Genomic DNA, 14,604 nt, shown 5'->3' on the forward strand with positions numbered 1-14,604 from the left:
TATTGTAATATTTTCTATATTTAGGTATGTAAATATATATATCTTCAGCTCTACCCTTTTTTCCAAGTCATCCCTGCTTTCAAATAGTTTTTTTTTAATTTAGAAAACCCATGTTTTTTGAAAGTATGCACACTGACATGCAAACTAAGCAATGTGCCATCTCTTGACTATCAGCACACGGTTTGCATGTGGAAAACAGACCTCGTGCCATACAAGATCACCAATTATTATTGATACCTGCCTACTTAGAAAGTTCTTTGATGTCAGTGTACAGTGTGATGAAGAATGCACTTAATCACAGCCAGTGTCTAGAACTCCTTGAACATATTACCTATGAAGTAAGTAACTTACTATTTCACCATAAATTATCTTAGAAACAGAAACAAATAGTCAAGTTACTGCATTTTGAAATTGCCTCTAGAAAACTTAAAGTCCTCCAACATAAAGGACTTGTCCTTCCAGTGGTGCAGCATAAGAGTCATTATTTGCATTGGCTTACAAATGTATGGTAAGTATACTTCCAATACAGATTCAAAAGTTTGCCTGGAGAGGAATCTTGGGGATGCTGCCACAGTAAAACCCTAGTGCTAATGATTGCTAATCCTGATTGAAACGCACAAGAACAAGTTATATTAGATGAGTCTGCAATTTGGTGAGCTTTCAAGTTTTAAAATTACACACAGAAGTAAAAGGTTATTACTTTCTAGATTACTTCCAGAAGTAAAAGGTGACAGAAAGCAAAAACTGAAAAGGTCAGTATTGCTCATCTGTATTAACTGACACTTGTTGCTAATTCCTGGTAATATTGAAATTTCTACAGTGTGAGAAAATGCAATTACTCTGAAGAAAGTAAATAACACATCTGCCTGCTTCAATTAAAAGCTTCAACTCATAGGTGAAAGAAAATGAGGAATTACAGTAGCCTCTTATTTTGCAAAGTCACAATTTTGAAGACAAAGCTTTTTCAATGGAAAGTTACAAACTCAATTTTTCATTCAACGCACTTTCAGTTTGCTCTACTAGTAAAACATTTGATCCAGTCCACAGCTGTATTTGCTGACAATTTTAAGACTATTACACTTGTGAAATGTGTATGAGATACACATCAGTAAGTCTAAAATACCCATTAGTAACAAATACGTAGTAATATCTTAAATATTTCAATGGCCATTTAAGGTTTACACAAGATGCCCAAGATGAAACAGATCAGACTCAGTAAGATACTGAACATGATTGACTACTAGAATTTCAGGGTGTGAGAGATTTAGGAACAAGTTACAGGGATATAAATTCACAGCCACTTCTATGCAGTATTGCCATAATGTCAGAAACCTTTTCTACATATATTTAGTAAGCATGCTTACTTTGGCCCAGGCAATTTCTGAATCCAGATCAGAAAGCAAGCTCTCAGAAGTGGACTTCTGCACAAGGTCAGCTTCTGTGGTAGCCAGCCACTCTGACAGAGAGGCAGACTCCTTCTTCATTCTGCGTGCCAGCTGGGTTGCTCTTTCCAGGTCTTGTTTACCTTCTGTCACCTATCAAAAAAAATTAACAGGAAAGAAAGAAAGCAAAATTAGATTTGAAAAGACAGCAAACGGAAAAGTGCTAGCCAGCTAAAATGTCCACTTAAATATATAAAATCCTTGCATCTTAAAACTTGTTTTAAGGAAGGACTCTAAAAGTAAACTTTATAAGCATCTCTATCTTACTATAAAACACAGAATATATACAAATAATTTTAAATTGAGATAAAGGAAATAAAGAAACTTTTAAAAAACTTTTCTGTTAAAGGAGATAAAGAAACCTGCATACCAATTTACTTATAGCTAGCAATCACCAAACTCATGTTTATAACTTCATTTTGATCCTTCAGCTGAAACTCAAAGGACCATAGAATCCAGTTGGTCACTCAAACAAGTAAAATTCAATTCCTCCTTGTAATTTGCAAGGCCTGATAGCAGAAAGTTGTGAAGAAAAATTTCACTGAAAATCTAGTCTGCCCTTAAAAACATATCAGTAAAATTAATATGGAATTTGATGTTTGCCACAGTAAAATAATCTGTATTTCTCACCATTTACAGAATTAGACTGGTGCAATTTTAACACAGACTTGAGAAGAACTCCAAGTACCATAGTCACAATAAATTGACATTTTAAAAAATGGTGTTCTATTCTCTGCTCAGAAAGAAAAATCGTAACATTATACTGCAAGTAACTCTGCCTTTCTATCATTTCCTAATCTGTTATCTATGTGCCTTCTAGAATCCACAGCTTCCTGGATGTTCTCAACTTTGCAACTGCAAAGTATTTCCTAGGACCTATTCTGAGCTATTCCAACACTGCAATCTGACCCTTTACCCCCAGCTTAATTCATGGAGCTCTGAACAGACAAAAACCCACTTGGGATTCTATCTTAATTTAGGTAGAGAGTCTGACCTGCCCTGTAAGGGTTTAACCATTTTTAAACACTTCTCTTGGATAAGTAAATATTCAACTAGTAAGAAAATTATGCAATATTTAATGCAGCTCATGGGAACTACAGGTTTGCCTGCATTTTCTATTGCACACTGAGAGCAATCATTTAGATAGACTACAACTCAAAACCATCATGACACCCAAAAATACTCAGATTGACTCACACTTCTCACATGACAATCTGACCATTAATTATCCCAAAGGACTTTAAAGAATGGTAGATCAGCTTTGCCAGGGCAATTAAAACTCTGTGAACCTACCTTTCTTCAAGGCTACTTCTCCTCCAGGGAGGTATGTGTAATCTTTAATCTCTCAAGTGATTGCTCCTGGCTGCACCAACTAGCCTACATACTATCAGCTTTAGAATCAAGCTTAAAACACCATCTAACAACAAAGAAGAGAAACGACATGCAGACAAATATTCATACATTTATTTTTCTTACCTGTGCCCCCAAGTCATTGTAAAGAAATTTCAGTGCTGTCAGTTGTTCATCCATCCCTTTTGGATTATCCGTCTGTTGTTTCTGTACAATCTGCCTTCCTGTCTTAATGACAGTTTCAACTTCCAATTTCACCTCACTGAGGGTCTTATAGAGTTTCTAAAGGCACAAATATGTATATTGGTGATCAATCTGTAGTGCAGATTTCTGACTCTGCTTCCTTTGAGGACCTTAACTTCAAATTGCACTTAAACTCTGATTTACGAATCAATAGCGATATCTGACAAGAAGATTCAAAACTCCTGATGTTCTATATTTTATTCTAGTTTTATTCCAGATTTTCTTTTCAAAAATTAATAAGATGAATAATTTAACATTATTTACTCCAAGGCTAACACTGATCTTATGCACAGTATTTGTTTTGTTCAAATACTGATGATTGTGATGCTTCTCCAGAACATAAGGATGAGCCAGAGAAGGGAGTTTATAAAAACTCAGCTGGTTCCACCACATCTATGATCAACAGTCCATTACTTTTAGATGAGGTTTTTAGTTATCAAATCCTCTGTTAGCACTTTCCAATGAGCTGCAATAGTTCCATGATGACTTTAAGCAAAAATTCCCCAGGAGAGAGTTTAAGCAACAAGAACTACACAAAAAAGCAGCACTCCCAAGCACAAGTCATGAACATCACATACATACCATGCACTTCTCCAAGTGAGCTTGGATTACATCCGGGTCAGTATCCTTCACATCCAAGACATGAAGTTCTGCTTTTACACCATCCAACACCCGCTTGCAATCTAACATGCGCTGCTCAAAATTGGCTGGTTTCTGGAAAAGCTGGTACTTTGTACATACCTCACGGAGCTTTCTCTGTTTTAATGAATATTACATTGAAAGATTGTTTTAAATTAGCACCTGCACTTAAAAAAATAACCTTTAAAGCATCCCACATCACAGATTATAACCCATCATGCCACCACAAATCAATATATATGGAATTTTGGCTGGGCAAATAATGTTGCCATCACCTATTCCTAACCTCTACCTGAGGTGAAAGAGATATAATTCTGTATCATATGCTTTGAAAATTCCCATTCTACTCATATACAAAGACTTGCTAACTTTCAGCACTTATTCCATGACACTTGTGAAATTTAAGCTTCCTTGTTCAATTCATCTAGAGCTGTTTGTTTCCTTAGGAAAGTACATACTATTTTCTTCTGAGGTTTAGCTGACTGCACCAAACAATTTACAGGTTGACACAGCAGTATGTAAGGGTGACTCATGTCTTTACCTGCAAAGCATCCAGCTGAGTTCCACCACGGGGAGACCTGCATTCAGGAGAAGCAGGAGGGAAAGAACGAGCACTTTTCTTCAGCTCCTCTAAGGTGGATTCATGAGCCGCGATCTCAGCTTGAATTTTCTGCCACACCACACAAGCAGGAAAAAAATACATTACAAAATTGCTTGCAGAGAGAGAAAGGGGAGTTTTCTTACCACCCACCATAAGTAATCTACTCTGTAGAACTTAGACACCACCAGGTTTATTTTAAATATTCTGTCTTTGGTGAAAAGCTTGCTAAACTGAAAGCTGCTGATATTCAATAGAACCTTCTTAAAAAAACCACCACTCCAGATTACAAAAGATAACACCTAGTACATCAGCACAGGACTGAAATTTATTGCTAAGTCTAGACTGAGCATTATCATCAAATATTTCCAAAAGTTTTGCAGTATATAGAAATACCTGGGCCTCCTGGGGCATCTGAAAGGCATCTATTCTATCAGTCAGGTAAGATGTCAGCTGTCTATCCAGATCTCCTAAACTTTCCTGCAAGACCTGCAGCATGTGGTCGGTTTCTCGCATGGTCTGAAGCTGTTGCTCCAAGGCGATCTGTCGGCTCACCGCCTGAGCAGGACAGAAAGGTAAGACAAGATGCAGCAGTAATGCAATACAAATTATAGTAGACTTCCTCAAGACAGGGTAGGAGAGACCAAAAAAAAAACATCCTACACCTGGAGGACTGGCCAAAAAGAATCCTAGAAAACAGCAATTTTTGAAAGCTTGCTGTGACTTCTGAACCAGGAACTGACAAATGGTGGAACAGGAGAGTTCTGCTAGTAGATACACATACAGTGGTAAAAACACACCTCTCCTACCACCTCAGGAAGAAAGCATTCTGTTAAAACCACACCAGTTTCAAAAACTAACTATTCAATGGTAAACAGGAACTTTACAGTAGACCACAGATCAATGCTGTTTGATATGTTAATATTCACATTTCCTTTCAAAACAATAAACTCATGTGATTATACTGTCAAAACAGAAGTTCACCATTTTTTCCCTTTAGTGCCTCTTCCCTTAACAGCATCTTAAGTGTCACTACCTGCACAGGAACATAAATTCCCCACTATCAGCACATACATGCACAGACCAGTGCATGTGCACATAGACACACACAGATGTAGAGAGTTGCCAAAAGCCCAGGCTGTCAGTGCCTGCAGCTGCCAAAGCAAACAGGTTTTTATACAGCAATATTGTCGTAACAGGAAAAACAGTAGTCAGTGCTAACTTAATACGGCAACACACAGCCCCCAGCTGAGGGCACTGAATTCATGTTGCTCCTTGTAATGAGGATGAACTGAAATTCCCTGTATTATTATATTTTTTCATCGGTGACAGAAAGCAACTCCCACCTACAATTTGGCAGGGGCCTGTATTACCAGGACACAGAACACAAATTACAAATCTGTGCTACCTGAAATACAGCTAGTCTTCCTCTACTAATTAAATCTATAAAAAACTAGACTGAAGCAGGAGAAGAGGACAACCTAATAGATGAGCAGTGAGAAGAATGTTTTCCTTTTGTTCTTTTTTTCAGCATGACTTCTTCCTAGCTATTCCTAAAAGTGAAAATGTCACACTCCTCATTTTTACAGTTAGTGAGAAAAAGACCAGTATTTATGGCAGTAGCAAGGCAATATTAAGTTGTTAATATTGAGCTGTTCCTTCATTTTGGAATTCCCTTTTTGTCAAAATCATCTGAAAAAAACCAGGGCATTCCTGGAGTGCAAGCTTGTAAAACAAAACTTGACTCATATAATGAAAAATAGAAAAGCATCTTGCTCTTTGGACATTTTTACAAATTAAAAACAGCTGACAACACTGACACTTTTTTTTCCCTGTATTGCAGTCTGGCATCTTTGAATTCAGCTAACAAGAATCATTTCATACTTGAGCTGAAAAATCCAGTCTGCTTCAACCCTAACCCCAGGTTCTTACCAAGTGACTCAATTCCTCATAGCGGGCATTAAAAGCTTCCAGTTTTTCACTGATGATGTCATCGAGAATCCCTCCATCAATCAACGTCTGCCCAAGTTCCCGGATCTGGGTTCGGTTATCAGCTGGGTGACGCAAGACTGACTCCAGGGACTATTCAGAAAAAGTTTTAAAGGTCAAGACACTGAATATTACTGTATTTTCAGAGTTGAAGTCTGGTTATATACACAAGTTTAACAGTTCAACTGTCTGGAGAGGTCTCTAAAAGCATAAAATACTTATGGCTTAATTCATAATGGTACATGGCATTATGCCACAGAGATGATTTTACTTTAGATAATCAAACTTCACAGTGCTTTTTGCTTACTCACATAATTTCATACAACCGGAATAATTTCATACATTCCCTGGAAGGAAATAACCAATTTACACAGGCCAGGACAGAGCATACGATTTTATCACAGTACCAAGTACGGCACTATCACGAAGTGAAAAGTCCACTTTTGGTGGAGGATCTTACTTACAAATATCCATTTCCAATTCAGAGTGGTATGTTCATTTAATGTGAAGAATCAGAAAATTCAGCACATTTCAGTACACTACTGAAGTGCAGAATTTTATTTTAAACAGTGCTATATGAAAAATTACTCATCTGATAGAATCATACCTCAAGAGCATCATTGACAGCATCCAATTTATCAGGCAGATTTCCTGTCATTTGCACCCTTTCTTCCAGATTGTTTAGCCAAGCTGTTTCTAAATCAAGATACTGAAGCAGCTCAATCCAACAGGACCACACTTCCTAGGAGCAACAGAAAAGAAAAAAAATTAGCCTAGAATGCCAAGCAGAGCTCATACACCCTATAAACAAAGAGATGTGTCTGAGAAGTCATGTAAAAGAGACATGTAGAAAATATTAAAAAACATGTCACAGTACAGTATGTTCTAGATAGAAAAACACACAGCTCTATCAGGCAGATACAGAGAAAGGAGCATAGTGGTCTCTGAACTCCTGTTTAAACTATCACCAACAAAAGGGTTCATATGTAAGAACATACGGTCATTCATGTAAGAACGTAACAAAATGCATCTGCTCCTCTTTGAAAGACAGGACACACGCACCCTACCCCAGACCATAATCACATCTTCTAATTATTACTGGATTTCAACCTTTAATTTCTGGGAAGTTCCTTTTTGCCATTTTGGAAGACAGAAAGAATAGTAGCAGGTGTGTGAGACAAGTTTACTTATTTGCAGAAGCATCAAAAACAATTAGAAAACAAAGTTAGATAATGGCTCATGGATTCCAAAGGCATCATCTCAAGGGAAAGTAATCTTGGAAAGGAGTAATATGCATTTATGCTGAAGCTACTGTATTCAGACATTTTCAGTGTCCTTCTCCATTCCCCTCTTGTGCCACCTGCCTCCATTTTGCAGAATCACAGAATCACTTAAGTTGGAAAGGATCTGAGAGATCATCCAGTCTAACCTGTGACCAAACACCCCCTTGTCAACAAGGACGTGGCACTACATGGCACATGCAATCTTGCCTTGAACACCTCCAGGGACAGGGATTCCAACACAGCCCTGGGCAACCCATTCCAATGTTTAATCATTCTTTCTGTGAAGAAATTCTTCTAAATGCCCAACCTAAACTCCTCTGGAGCAGCTTGAAGCCATTTCCTCTTACCCTGTGACTGGCCTCAGAGAAGAGGCCAAACCCCACCTGGCTACACTCTCCTTTCAAGCAGCTGCAGAGAGCAATAAGATCACACATCAGCCTCCTTTTCTCCACAGTAAATACACTCCAGCTCCCTCAGGAGCTCCTCATAGCTCTTGTGCTCCAGATCTTCCAATCAGCTTTGCCATCCTTCTCAGCACCCCAATGTCCTCCTTCTAGTGAGAGGCCCAGAACTGGACAATGCACTCCAAGTGTGGCCCCACCAGCACCAAGTACATGCAGAGGGACAATCACTTCGCCAGTCCTGCTGGCCACCCTATCTCTAACACATGCCAAGATGCCATTCTGAGCCACCAGGGCACACTGCTGGCTCACATTCCATGGCTGTGTACCAGCACCCTCAGGTCCTTTTTTCATTGGACATCTTCCAGCCACTCCCTCCCTAGGCTGTAGAACTACATGGGGTTGTTGTCACCCAAGTGCAGCATGGGGCACTTGTTCTTGTTGAACCTCATATCTTTGGCTTCAGCCTACCAAATCAGCCTGTCCAGATTCCTCTGCAGAGCCTTCCTACCCTCCAGCAGATCAACAGTCTCACACAACTTGGTGTCATCCGCAAATTTACTAAGGGTATACTTGATACCCTTATCAATAAAGGAATTGAACAGATATATCTAAGCAGAGAGCTATCATTCTTACCTCCAAAGTGTGGCATTTCCCCCGGATCCGATTGCACAGTAGCTGGTAGTTCTCCAGCACAACATTCAACTCAGACACCAGGTCCTGACCACTGGAGGGCACTTTGGTGGCCAACATCTTGATGTTGTCTTTGAGAATCTTCACCCTCACCTCCTTCTGCAACACATCCTCCTTCGCTCTCTGCCAAAAAAAAACAATTACATTATCAACCTTCAATGGCCTTACATTCAGGTACTGACCATTCAAATCAAAGATCAGCAGCTTCACATTGGAGGTCTTGCAGCCAATGTATTTCTTGGGCCTGATCACAACAAAATACAGCACTAACTTGCATGGAATTCAGATCATGTTAGAAAGTGTTGAAAAATCTTCTTTTATTAAGCATACAGATATATTTACAACTTCTGGTTTGTTCATTAAAAAAATCATGACTCAAAGAAAAAAAAATTAAGTTCAGTGCTATTTCTATGCTATCATGCAAATAAAAAAACAAATTAACCAGAAGGAAAAGAAAAATAGATATTTGCTAAAAACAAATATATCTAGAAGAAAAAGGTAGGGTGAATCTACAGAAAGGATGAGCCTCAGAGCTCAGTAACTATCTCCCAAAAGTTGTCAAGGAAAGATGGTGTAATTACCCAGGACTGGTAACTGTAGTTAGTGCAACTACAAAACTGGCACCTCCCTCACAGCTGCTGGGTGTGCTCGAGGAACACAAAAAGGACAGCCAGAAGAATTCCTTCAATCTAACTACACCCAGAGGAGCTTGGCAACATATATACAAGATAAGTACACTACAACACACAGGTCTGGAGAAACTGTATTATCACTTGTCAAATTTTGCCTTAGCCAGAACTGAGGAAGAAGGATAGCTGGAAGACAGATCATGCAGACCAGTCTGAATCTCCCTGCTGAGACAAATAAAAGCCTCCAGAAATAGAGACTGTTCCATATCTTTCTTCTCAGGTTTCAAGAACACTTTTATGAAGACAAAATACCTCTGATAAATAAGGCATTGCACTATATAGCAGAATTCAGCATAATTTTTGAACATATACTTCAAGATGTCTTCTAAATGTAAGGCAATTTTTTAAAAGTCAGTTAACAGAAGGACAAAAAAAAGAAAATTTTGGAAATATATTCTATGGCAGGATTTTCAAAAACCACCCAGCCTTATCTTAAACCTATTCCTCCTAATGTCAGCAGGAGTTCCACTCTCTGTTCAAATGAGAGTGGCCAACATCTTGATGTTTTAAGTTTGCCAGTTCTGGCAAACTTAAAACCAAAAATGAGCCAAATCCAGACAGTGCTCTTTCCCAATCCTAAAAGTAGTCCCAGGATAATAGTCTTAATGCAAATGAAAGGGAATTGTAAGTGTTACAATAAGCTTACAGGCTTACTGACATAACTGTCATAATATACGTAATATAATCTGGATTTGACAAAGGTAAATGTGCTAAAAGTCTCACAGATTTGCCAATGAAAAGAAGGCCTTTTCTTTCCTTGGCTTGTGTTCAGCCAGCTGTCAGACTATGTGATCTCAAGTGGCTTCAAAGGACATGAATATATTAATACTCTTGTTAAGGACTGCCTCAGAAAACCCCTTCAAAAAGGGCAATTCGAAACTTCAAATGGCTTTGTCAAAGCACTTGTAAGGGAGAATTTTTTCTTTAATGGTCTGTCAAGTAAAAGTATAATGGATACTCATTAAAAAAGTGTACACACAAGTCAAAACACTTATGAAGACATGACTGAACTCAGAAAAAAAGCAGAGAATTATTTACTCTGTACATATATCCAAGAAAATTATCTGTTCAACTGACAATATTATAATGAGACAAAAATATCTCCTTCCTCTCCATTTATTTGGCCACCAGATCCAAAACTAGAGAAGCAGGGATGAATATCACTCAATGATTCTTGTGTATCTCTTCTAACTCATGGTATTAAAAAAAAAAATCACTGTTTGCAACAGATGATGAACACATGATAACCTTACAACATCCCTGTTGTAAAGTGATTTTCTAAATGTGCAGTTATAATATTTAGGGGAGAAGACAGTGAGGTCCAAGAGGTAGAAGCAGAAAATTGTTTTCACAACCACGAATTTAGATAGAAATAAAAGATGACATCTTTCTCAAGTTTTGTCTCCTGCAAATTTTTTCCATATTTCTAATGTTTAATATGTTGTACATAAAAAGTTTGACTCAACAACTGAGCAAGCTGTTATTTATTATGAACTCCCTACCCCTTATGGCCAAAAATAACATCTGCTTTTATAGTTTATGATTTAAAAATCAAAAATTCCACAAAGCAAAAATGAAAAATACCACTAATCTTGTCATGACCTGAACTCTTTTCCACAAATATAATTCCATAAAAGGTCAACCCCCAAAGCCGTAAAGTTTTGTTTTCTTTAATCAGGCCTCTACAATGACCTGGCATTGCTGACCTTCATTTCCTCTACTGCATTCTCTAGCTCTTCAGGGGACTTGTATTCAAAATCTTTCTCCAAATATTCTTCTTCAGCTTGGGTCATCCATTCTTGCATCTCTGCCAAATCCTTCTTCAGATTTACAGCTTTTTCCTGACTTTCAGACAGGCGATTTTTCTGACTAATGATCTAGAATCCAAGGTGGAAGAAGAAATAGCAGCTTTGTTACTTAAATGTCCTTGTACATGTGAAAAAACACAAGTCTTTGTTAAAACATTTTACTACCAAAACATTTCCAGGCCTTTTTAATTAACAAAACACTTTTACACACACAAACTTATGAACCCTTTTTAGCAGATCAACAAAATCTAAAAAGTGAGGGAAGGAGAAATGACTTTTTTTTCCCTTTCATTGAACATAAACTGCTAACAATCCCTGTAAAAAGTCAAACAGAATAAAATCCTCTTCTGATTAAAAGTATCGTATAGTTAGAGGTATCATTACACTGAGCAATAAAACACTCTTCAGGCCTCACTTCTTTCCACAACTGAGACACTCTGGATTCTAAATCAACAGCAAGGCTCTCCAACAGATTTTCATCAGCAATCACAACAAAAGAAGTTTATTTCTATAGACAGCAGAAAGCACCCAAAAGAAACAACTAAATACACTGGAGTGGTAGTCTATTTATAGCATTTTCTTTTTCAAAGCTGCTTGGAAGCAGATAAAAATTATATAGGGACAGCATAATATTCCAGACTTCAGAAACAACAAAAAAAAGTCAGACTTTCCTCCCACACTCTCCAGAAAGAGGAGCATAAAGCAAAGTGAACAGATTAATTTTTAATTACTAACAATTAAAGAGTTTATTTTGCTCCTTCCAGTCAGGTCTAAAGAAATGTGCACATTCAAGGAGGACTTCAGCCACTTTGACAGTGAAACAAGTAAGACATTCTCACCCCACTGTCCCACTGCTTTATCTCCTCACAATCCAGCTGTGGCTGCCCCACAACCAGACAGCTGCAGTAACAAGCAAGCACTACCAACGTGGAGAGCTCACCTGTTTGCTCAGCTTCTCCCACTGAGTCTGGCAGTCTACTAGCCTAGACTTTGTCCAAGTATTTATGCTCGCCAGAGGCTGAGCTCTTAAGGCAGCTTCTATTTCTTTCATCTCTTTCAGTGATGGTTCAATTGTCTCCATTTCATTGATAAACACCTAAACACACATCAGAGAAAATGAAGGTTGTTCTACAACAAGATACTACATTAATTTATAACAGTATCAATAATTTTGCAGCTTTTAATTATTCCAGAAGAACTTTTAGGAGCTGATCAATGCTGTGACCAGATCAATACCAGACTGCTTCTAAGAATCCTTCAGTGATTCAAAACATTAGAACTATTCAACTAAAGAACAAAGTACAACTTGCCACACACAGCATAAACATTTTCATATGCCAAACACCGAGATCAAAACAACACAAGTTTGATGATTACATGCACTAAATATTCTGCTATTACTGGTGTACCTCAAGTTATATTCTTCTCCTGGAAACAACATTTGAAGGTACACTGTAATTACTTACTATAAGAAGAAATTCTACATAACTGTGACCATTATGTGCCACTGACTAGCCAGGAATCTTCCTTGTAAGATAAATACAATTCTAAACTTTAGGACTTTCATTAGAATCACTATTATTAAGTAAAAGCTTCTTCCTTTTACTACCCTTGGAAATTTAATGCAGAAGACATTTTTCACACACAGATTCAATTCCATAATCACAAAAAATTGTGGAAAATATATAAACCTTTTATAGAGTAAATAATGCCAACTTGTAGATACATATTTGTAACTGCAGTGAAGACCTTTGAAAAGCACAAAATATTATAGCTGCAAGAAAGAAACCAAATCAAACATGCCCTGAAGAAAGATAATACTATTTTTCTGGTGGGCTTAATGTGCTATGGACAGTACTTAACAATACAAAGTAATAAGGAAGAGATGCTTCTCTTTATTTCAAAAGACTCCATATAAGAGCAAAACTCACTGTGCACTGGTCAAGTTGCCTTTGAATTCCTTCAGTATCCCCTTGAACAGACTTTTCTGTCATTAAGAAGTCTTTTACACCATCCATCCACTTCTGAACAACTTTTGAGTCAGTCTAAATCAAATATAGTAAGGAATAGTTGATACATTGCTGTGATGAAGAATATATATGTCTGTTGCATTTCAACTTCTAGCAGCTTGAAAAGGGTATTCTACAAGCTACTGGCATAGTCTTGGTTTTGAATCAGACCAACTTTTGTTTACTTTTTGGGTTTGTTTTGTTGGGTTTTTTGAGGGGAAGAGGGGTGTCCCATATTTCTCTGTTCTCAAATTTATATGAATATTAAGTCCACACTAGTGATATTCTTCCATCCACCAGAGCATGGTTTAAATGACACTGCACTGTTCCAGGCTATCTATCAAACCAAAGTACAGGATCAGGTAAGGAGAAGAGCATGGCTTCAAGAATTATGTGGTTAGTCTTCACAGGAAGGACCTAGCTGAAGGCTGGGAATATGCCTAAAAACTACGATAAAAAATTGCATTACTGTTTCCACACTTGTTTGAAAACTGCACTCCCAAGGAAAACAAGGAGCCCTATAAAAATACATACATGGAAAAGAAGAGTGGATAATGCTAAATGTATTTTTCAGGTAGAAACCATGCTGGGAAATCCATTTGCATAAGCAAGACACACACAAAAGGAAAAAAAACAAAACACAAATGATGAGACTAATCACTAAAATTAAAAAGAAAACTAGCCTAACTGTTTGAGGCAATAGCAGCTACTGTACTCAGTAGAACAACTCTTGGGGGGAAAAAGTAAACACACACCTAATTTCAGAATTATGTGATCTAACAATTGGCAGTTGCTTTATACCCTGCAGTGAGGTAGGAAGGGAAGGAGGGAGGTAAGGAGACAAGCATTGCCATCTCCTTTCCATGCAATCGTGGATGTTCCAAACCATCCTTACAAACAAAACCAACAGAGTACAAAGAGGGATTTTTCTTCCCCTGGTTCAACCAACTTACATGGTTGACATTTTTTATTAATATAGCTGTACTTCTTTTACTCAACATTTTTGGACTGTTTGGTTGGAGTTTTTAATAGATGGAATCTATTTATCCTGAAACAATCATCATCACAGAACATCAGCTTCACCTTCTACTCTGCATGTCACAGAGGAGGAAAGCATACACTTCATTTTTAAAAAAAAACACCTTACACTAACAGTTCTCTCAAGATAAATGTGTTACACACTGTTTCTCAAAAAATGTCTGTATTAATGAAAACCCATTAGACATGCTTATTTTTAGACCAATGCTACTATTAGAGAGTTAAATCATTACATTTTCTTCATTCCTTTTGCATTTTGGGGGGAATTTCCTGCAGATGGTTAGCCTGAAAATCATTTTCCAAAAAAAAAAAATAATCCTAGAATGCTTAACAGTTAACCATGGCTTAATGTAAAAAAATATGTATTTATGAAGTCTGCCTTTTGACAAGGCACTTCAGCACACAACTAATTTAGCTTTCTT

At 37.5% G+C, this 14,604-nt stretch overlaps 1 protein-coding gene across 3 annotated transcripts in view; it reads right to left on the reverse strand.

The window, feature by feature from the left end:
* UTRN (utrophin) overlaps window positions 1-14,604 on the reverse strand; it is a 339,710-nt gene that overhangs the window by 216,686 nt on the left and 108,420 nt on the right. For all 3 annotated transcript variants that reach the window (XM_015621645.2, XM_015621646.1, XM_015621643.1), the window contains 11 exons: window positions 13,067-13,180; window positions 12,076-12,231; window positions 11,034-11,204; window positions 8,582-8,761; window positions 6,869-7,003; window positions 6,205-6,354; window positions 4,669-4,830; window positions 4,216-4,344; window positions 3,618-3,791; window positions 2,919-3,074; window positions 1,365-1,535 (listed from right to left, as the gene is read on the reverse strand). In XM_015621645.2, the coding sequence (XP_015477131.1) occupies window positions 1,365-1,535; window positions 2,919-3,074; window positions 3,618-3,791; window positions 4,216-4,344; window positions 4,669-4,830; window positions 6,205-6,354; window positions 6,869-7,003; window positions 8,582-8,761; window positions 11,034-11,204; window positions 12,076-12,231; window positions 13,067-13,180 (1,698 nt within the window). The remainder of the gene's footprint in view (window positions 1-1,364; window positions 1,536-2,918; window positions 3,075-3,617; window positions 3,792-4,215; window positions 4,345-4,668; window positions 4,831-6,204; window positions 6,355-6,868; window positions 7,004-8,581; window positions 8,762-11,033; window positions 11,205-12,075; window positions 12,232-13,066; window positions 13,181-14,604) is intronic.

Source organism: Parus major, chromosome 3 (assembly GCF_001522545.3).
Source record: "Parus major isolate Abel chromosome 3, Parus_major1.1, whole genome shotgun sequence".
NCBI lineage: Eukaryota > Metazoa > Chordata > Aves > Passeriformes > Paridae > Parus > Parus major.